At 50.8% G+C, this 7,813-nt stretch overlaps 1 protein-coding gene across 1 annotated transcript; it reads right to left on the bottom strand.

Annotated features, from left to right (window-relative positions):
* Positions 1 to 462: 462 nt before the first annotated feature.
* On the bottom strand, positions 463 to 6,680 carry Kcns2 (potassium voltage-gated channel modifier subfamily S member 2). The gene is made up of 2 exons (XM_048457347.3): positions 5,942 to 6,680; positions 463 to 5,341 (listed from the first exon to the last, which is right to left on the bottom strand). The coding sequence occupies exon 2, from the start codon at positions 5,296 to 5,298 to the stop codon at positions 3,865 to 3,867; it is 1,434 nt and encodes a 477-aa protein (XP_048313304.1). The 5' UTR covers positions 5,299 to 5,341; positions 5,942 to 6,680; the 3' UTR covers positions 463 to 3,864.
* Between the last annotated feature and the right edge of the window lie 1,133 nt (positions 6,681 to 7,813).

The raw sequence follows: 7,813 nt of genomic DNA, 5'->3' as shown, positions 1-7,813 counted from the left end.
TGTGAGGAGGCAGGATGATCTTCTACTATAATCCCAGCAATGGGAAGCGGAGACAAGCATTCTAGCAAGCTATCTAGCTAGACTAGCAAGGCAAATGTGCTAGGTTCAAGTGGGAAATCCTACCTGACTATATAAGGTGTGCAGTGATTGAGGAAAATAACCAACTTCAACTTCTAGCCTCCACACACATGTGAACATGAACACACACATGTACACACACATAAACACACACACAAACAAAACCAAACAAACATCAGTTCAGCCTTTACAGGCAACCCAGTCCCTTGCTTCCCAATGTCCATGTGTAACTGACGGGGCCTAAGGAAGTTAAGTAATTGTCTTCTGTTTAACCTACACACTTGCAAGGCTGGCATCCTGACTATGTCAGTCATTCCAGAATCGAGACACGGCAGACTCAAGCACAGGACTCAGACAGAACGGTGCAGCGGAGAGCCGCAAGGATGCTGCACAGTAGTGTGTTAATGAGTGTTAAAACTGACATTGCAAATACAGCGTTCTCGATGTTTAAAATTACAATCGTGGAACAAGTCATGCTGTTCACATAAAAGGAATACCGGTTAAATCTTCAGGTAGAGACCACACAGCCTGTACAGATCACCGCCATCCCAAAGTGCAGAGCAAGTCATTTCCATTGAAATGAAGCAATAATTAACAGGCAGTTCAGTGATTCGAGTGCTATGATAAGTAGAAATAACACATTCGGATATTAAACACCAATTACTACCTGATGAGCCAGGCATAAGCTCGGCGTTCGACACGCCCCTCCTCGGCAGCAAACCTGGGAAATGAGGACGTCTGATGGGAACACAGTCCAAGACTAGACCATGTGTACAAGGAGCACGTGCCATTCCCATCTCAGATGCTGCGAGGAAAGCTCGGCCCCTGTATCTGTCCCAGTGACATTGAGCAGATCAAATGCCAGGAGTAAAGCTGCCCTTCAGTCACTAGCTGGACACACGTGAACATGTGTGTGCGCGAACATGAGTGAGAGAGAGAGAGAGAGAGTGTGTGTGTGTGTGTGTGTGTGTGTGTGTGTGTGTGTGTGTGTCCCGCCAAGGATGGATTGATCACTGGTCACTTTGACAGTCTTATGGGGACACTTCATCTTTGTGGCCGTTATTCCCAGGAACAGAGCAGAAAATTAATCTGCCCTGCCCTGGTTATCAAGAGAAACTGCTGCGGTGGGGGCGTTATCTAACATGGCCAATCAGAGGCTTTGCTTCTGAGCCAGCACCTGTGAACGTCATACCTTGGTGTGGTGTGGTGGTGAGGAAAGGGTTCCTGGAGTCCCTGGCATCACTATTCACTTTCTAGGGGCGCTCACTGCAGTGTCCCCGTCAGCTGGGGTGTCCTCCCTCGAGGTCTCCGGAACCACTGCTTGGAGAACTCAATGCCAATGGGACTTTTCAGCTCAGAGGTGACTAAAAGTCTCGGTGGGCAAAGAAATATTTTTTACAAGTATACATACATGTATATATATACAAGAAATGTTAAAAAGACAGTCTCTAAAGCACTTTGGGATTTCCCCAAAGAAAGGCACCAGATAAAACAAGTCATTACCAAAAAGAAAAGTCAAGTTTTCCAGCTTTTGTACCCTTGTAGGTACCCACTAGAGGTATCTCTTTTTCGGTGGTAAACCCATTCATTTAGAAAAAAATCTTTACGGGAGTGGCTAAGTTATTCTGCCTCTTGCCTCATTTCTCCTTTGCATCAGCTTCATGGTCAGTGACCATGGATATCATGCTGTGGCCTTGTACCATCAGCCTCAGCAGACGGAATGGTTCTCACAGGTTTACGCTATCACCTGCCTTCAGTGCATCTGGGGACAGTTTTGCAAATGATCTGTCTTCCAGGACTGAAGATACTAGCCGACAAGAGTTCCATGTGCAAACAACCCTGTCTTCTGACTCCCCGACAGGGACCTTTAAGTCACCTTTGGAACCACACACGTTGGTGTGTCTGCATGGAGGCACTAGGAGGTTGCCACCCTCTGCCCTTCGTGAGACTCCAGTCTGATGAAAGATTTGAACCGGAGGCTCAAGGACATTAAGTGGCCAGTGCATTCACCCAACAAATCGCCCACACTATTGTAGCCATGACAACACTTAGTACACAAAGCCCTCTGAGGAGATCCACTACATACCCCATAAGGTATGGATTATCCTTACCCGACTAAAACACAAAATGGACCAATTGAGAGTAGGTCCAAACTTTGGATAAAAAAGTCCATTTATCTCCTTATTTAGATCGTAGATTCTCACAGCCTTGCCAAAGACTTAACAACGAAAGCCACTGGAAAACTATTGGATTATGTAGAGGATGATGAGAAAGAATTATCTTAAAAGGGGCCCAGCTTCCCCTTCATAACATCTGTGCTGACTGTGTGCAGAAGAGGAATGCATTGGGAAAGGAAATGGTGCTAACCCTTCAACAAAGCTTAGTGGTCGAAAGGTTTAGGCTTTTCAAGAAATTCACAGTTATTTATATTTTATGAAGTAGTAGTTTTTTGGTTTTATAACTCTTTCTTTTCTTCTGGCCTCTCCACAAGAAAACCCTGCAATTGCAATGAAAATAAGAACTCCAGGGCCCCCACCGTGGGTCAGCCACTCTGTCCTCACACACATCTGTATTACTCTTCTTCACTACCAGGTTTCCACTTCACGGCAGGAGCTCAAGGCAATCAAAACGTCTACGTGCTATCCTGTATCCTAGAAGCAGAGCTACCTAAAGAGAATTCTGCTTGGAATTAAAAGGGCTGTCCTATTATGAGCTTTCAGAGCAGGCAAGAAAATGTTTAAGCTACTGCCCTTGGTAGCAACCTAAGGATGCTCACCTCACAACAAGGCAACACTAACCTCTTCTAGTTGAGAAAGACACACAACCTTATTCCTAAACATCTTTAAGAAGAAATACTTGAAAAACATGCTGACACAGAAAACTTTGGTCAAAATGGCCTGGATTAATAATCTCAGCCAGAAATAAATGTCTCTATGATTCCTTCAGGAAAAATAGAGGCCTGACCATCAATGAAAAGGCTTAGCCTATATAAACTCTGTTTATAGCATTCTAGGGTTTGGTCCATGTTTAGCTAAAGTCCCTGTTCCTAATCTATTTGTTTAGGGAAAAAATTCAGTCTTTACTACATATGGACTGAATAACATTCTCTTATACTGACACTTAGGAGAGACACATCAATACACATCTTCCTAAATACTGACTGGCATATCCATGCACATCACAAGGACAGAATCGAGGAAAAAGAAGACTTGCATTAGTTAAGTGTGCTTAGCTTTGCGATCTTTCTATTTTGGTATGAAAATTAAGGGAAAGTAGTGGGCAAATAATTGAGATTCTGTTTTCACAAAGTTGTGATCCGAATCTCATGATATCCTTGCTGACCCCATAGACAGATGTGCCTCCACTGGACAGACTTGTTGGGGCTTTTTGTATAGAGTTCACACAAACAACCGCAGAAATGGGAGCACAGACAACTCTACTCACAGGTAATACTGGGGCATCCACACTAGAATAGTGTACATATTGGACAGAGAGATCAGCATTCTATGTACTCATCTGGCAGAAAGATGAACATTTTATGCCCATAATGCAAAGACCAGTGAGTGTCACTTCACTGAAAGATGCAAAGGCGTGGTGTTCGACACACCATCCTCTAAAAAAAATGACTCTAAACATTGCAAAAGCAACCTAGGGCTCATTTCCCATGCAGCTCTCCCTCTAGGGTCGGGATGACTCTTTATGTCATAACCCTACGGTGCCTGGATTGTGCCAAAGGCACAGGAGGCAGATCAGCAAGGTACGTCGCGCAATCACAAACCATCCCAACTAGTGTAGAGAATCATCTAAACTCAGTTCACTGGGCGAGCTCCTGCTCATGTTTGTCAGGCTGGCCATGAGGGATTTAACTTTATGGGCATAGTAGTCCCTTAAGTTGACCGACGGGACCTCCTTCATTCCATCTCCAAAGTCACAGCTACGCATGGCGCTCTCGAGTTGCTTCTGGCGCCGATAAAAGTGGGAGAACTTATTGAAGATCAAGGTGATGGGTAAGACCACCACCAGGATGCCTGCCAAGATGCAGGCAGAGGCAGTCAGCTTCCCGGCTGTCGTCCCGGGGACCACATCTCCATACCCGACAGTGGTCATACTGACGGTAGCCCACCACCAGCAAGCGGGGATGGTAGCCAGGCCCTCGTTCTCCTCTTTTTCAATGGTGTAGGCCACCACAGAGAAGATGGAAATCCCCACTGAGAGGTAGAGCAAGAGCAGCCCCACTTCCTTGTAGCTGTATTTCAGGGTGGCTCCCAAGGAGCGGAGGCCAGTGGAGTGTCTGGCCAGCTTGAGAATTCGGAAGATCCTCATCAGCCTCAGGACCTGAGCCACCCTGCCCAAGTTAGCCAAGGTAGGGGAACTCTCCACCACCAGGTTCACCACTAGAGTAATGTAGAAGGGAACAATAGACATGAGATCAATAAGGTTTAGAGCATTCTTGAAGAACTTGAGAAAGTCAGGGGCCACAGCAAACCTGGCCACCAACTCAAATGTAAACCAGGCGATGCCAAAGTGCTCCACGATTTCGAACCTGGGGTCCTCGCCAGGGTTGCCCTGGCCATCGGGGATTTGGAAGTCGGGCAGGCTATTGAGGCACATGGTGATGATTGATCCCAACACCACCAAGATGGAGAGGACGCTGAAGACCCTGCTGAGGACTGAGTAGCCCGGGTTGTCCAATGCCAGCCACAGCTGCCTGCGGAAGTTGCCCAGGGGTTGCCCATCAAACTTGGAAGCGTCATTATAGAAAGCCAAAATCTCGTCAAAGGAGGACGTGGTGCTCTCCTGGTCACTCTGTTCGTCCCACTTCTCCTGCTCAGGTTCCACTTTGCGGCCGTGATAGCTATAGCTGCAGCAAGAGTCGATAAAGAACTCGTTGATACCCCAGTACTCGATCTCCTGGCTGAAGGAGAAGACGCACAATTCAGCCATGACGTGAAGCTTGCCCGTGTGGTAGAAATGCAAGACGTAGGGGAAGAGCTCAGGGTTACGGTCGAAGTAGAACTCACGTTGGACGTCGTCGTAGTCATCGCAGAGTTCCAGAATTGCCTCTCGCGAGTGGCAGAGAAGCAGACGGCCCAGGCGCGTCTCAGGGAAGCGCAGCAGCGTGTGGGAACGCAGCCGTCTCTTGAAGCCGCCCACATTGATGCGGATCTCTCCATCCTCGACGTCGGCCTCGGACAAGTCCCACAGGCTCTGGCGGGTCATGCTGGAGATGCCCAGGCGCCCGCTCCGCGCGGGGGCGCTACACCTGAAAGCAGAAGAAACAGCAACTGTGTGAGCGCCCGCACTCTCCACCCCAGTCTCTCTTTTTCTTTCTCCCCACCTTCCTCTGGAGGGCCCAATCCTCTCCAGCAGGGTCTCTGTGTGCGGTCTGACACTGGGGTGCCGGAATGATTCTATGGAGGTTGACCCCTTCCCAAGGCAAGGCAAGGGTGTATGTTTCTACGAGTACAGCCGGGCCTCCACCTCCTCCCCGGAGTAGCGCCCAAATGCTCTGAGAGCCCATGGGGGCTGCGTGCTGACCTTGCCTATGAGCAGACCAAGGAGACGCCCCCGCCCTCTCGCCGCAGACAGGCGGGACCCAAGCTGAGATGCGCACTGGCAGGGCTGGGCCAAGAAGCGGGTGCGGAGATTTGGGAGGGGGCGGGGAAATTCACCGCTCCAGTCCGTAAATCTGGGCCCAGGGGGAAAAGGGTCAACTCAGCGTCCCAGGTCTCCAGCCTCCAAAGACCGATCCCCTTCCCAGCCCCCTCTCCACCCACAACCCAGCGCCCTACTGGCGCCGTGCCCCCGGCCGCGTGCGCTGCGCCTTCCCCGGGCTCGCCTTGCGCGTTCTGGAAGCGCTTACCTGGGTGCACCGGCGCCCGCGGCCGAGGCCGGCGGGAAACTTCCCCGATCTGCTGGCGAGCATCATCGCGGTGGCCACCGCCGGCTGCCTGCGCGAGTGCGCGCGGGTGCGAGGATGTGGATGTGTGCGCCTGTGTGTGTGCCCCGCCACCGGGCAGGCGGGGTCCGCCGTGCGCCTCCTTCAGTCTCGGGCCCCACACACGGCCGCCTGCAGCCGCGAAAGGCTCACAGGTGGCTGCGTGGCCCCGACGCTCGTGGATCCCCCCTCTTCCGATTCGCGCGCCCCTCACCCGCCAAGAGAGTCAGGAGCCCACGCCGCAGGCGCCCGCGGAGCGGGGGTGGGAACCGAGCCCGTGCGCCTTGCGGTGGGCCCAGAGCCCCAAGCCGCGCGGTGGTGCTGAACGGACAGCTCCGTGCGCTTCAAGCCTAGGGCTCAGCCGCCGCCCCAGACTCCGAAGATGTTCCGGGGCGTCATTCTGCTCCCCGGGCGCCCCCCAGCTCTGCACCGAGCTGACACCTTTCCTCCCTCCCTCCGCATCCTCCGGGGACAGCTGTTATTGCCAGCACCCCAGGGCTCAGGCAGAAGGTTACCTACGGTGACTTTCTCTCTCGCTGGATCTGTAGGAGATAGACTAGGAAATGAGGGATGACTTTGGTATGTAGGGCAGATGGGGCAGCAACAGAAGGATCTACGGGGCTTCCTCTTTTAGAAACCTGAAGAAAAGTTTCCCACACCTGAAAATGGGGTTATTGGAAAATAGGTGTTGCCGGAGAAGACAAGTTGAGCCATGGCAGGGCTGTGGGTGGAGCAAGAGGCTGGGAGGTGTGCACAGGTCCTGTTGGCTTGGGAAGCAGTGAAGGAGTTCGGTTTGAGAATTCTGTGTGGGTACCGTGTATGCACAGGCCAGTGTGGTTGTGTGAACTCAAGGTGGGTGCTTGAAGTTCTGTGCACGTGTGTGATTGAGAACAGTAGGAATTTCCAATGTCTGTGAACAACACTAACGTAAGTCTTCTGATGGATGGGAAGTCGCATACAGCATGCTGTGTCTGACTATGTATGTGTCAGTGTGACATGTTTGTGATGTGGGACTGTGTGCTATGTAAACAGTGTGACCTCGGCACCGGTATGCTCATTCGCAAGACTTAGAGTTCTCCTACTGACCCAAACTGGAAAATGGACCCTTATTCCTGAGTCTCCCTTTGGTCTCTGGGCCTGTGGTGTGGTCCTTGTTTTCAGATTGTTGGGTTTATCCTTAGCACAGAGCTAACATCTACATGTCTTGGTCAAAAGTCCTAGGGTAGTTCTCATAGGGTGGCTCCAGATTCACAGGAAAACAACAGCCACAGTGGGAAACATTCTCCTTGTGTGACTCTGAGGATTCCATCTTAATGGAAAACTGTTCTGACTCTAGACTACATAACCATCTGGGGTTGGAGCTCTGGGTTAGTGTTTGTCGGGCATCTGTGAAGGTCTGGATGTTGATTCCCCAAACCACATACAAATGCAAAAGACAAGCCTGCTTTGGGCTTCCTCAGGGGGTCTGGAGAGACTGCTTGATCTAGTTTTGTGTGGGATCCCTGGATCCAAGTGTGACACATCTTGTGTCAGCTACTCACCTTTGAGCATGTGTGATATGTGTGCATGGGCAAGTGTGTCCTCACCAAGAGGACTCTACACTCATGGCTCTGCAGTCTCTGGGTGTGGGGCTTCCAACAAAAGCAATCATGTGTGGGAGGAATAGTGTGGTGTGGCCACATGAGCTTCCTTTCTTTTATGTTTGGTGTTAGAGGATGGTGGTGGTGGTGGAGGTGGTGGAGGTGGTAGTGGTGGTGGTGGTGGTGGTGATGGTGGTGGTGGTGGTGTTGATGGTGG

This window comes from Myodes glareolus, chromosome 19, assembly GCF_982192425.1.
Source record: "Myodes glareolus chromosome 19, mMyoGla1.1, whole genome shotgun sequence".
Taxonomy (NCBI): Eukaryota; Metazoa; Chordata; class Mammalia; order Rodentia; family Cricetidae; genus Myodes; species Myodes glareolus.
Note: the sequence above shows the minus strand (reverse complement) of the source record. Positions and strands in the feature narration are given on the sequence as shown.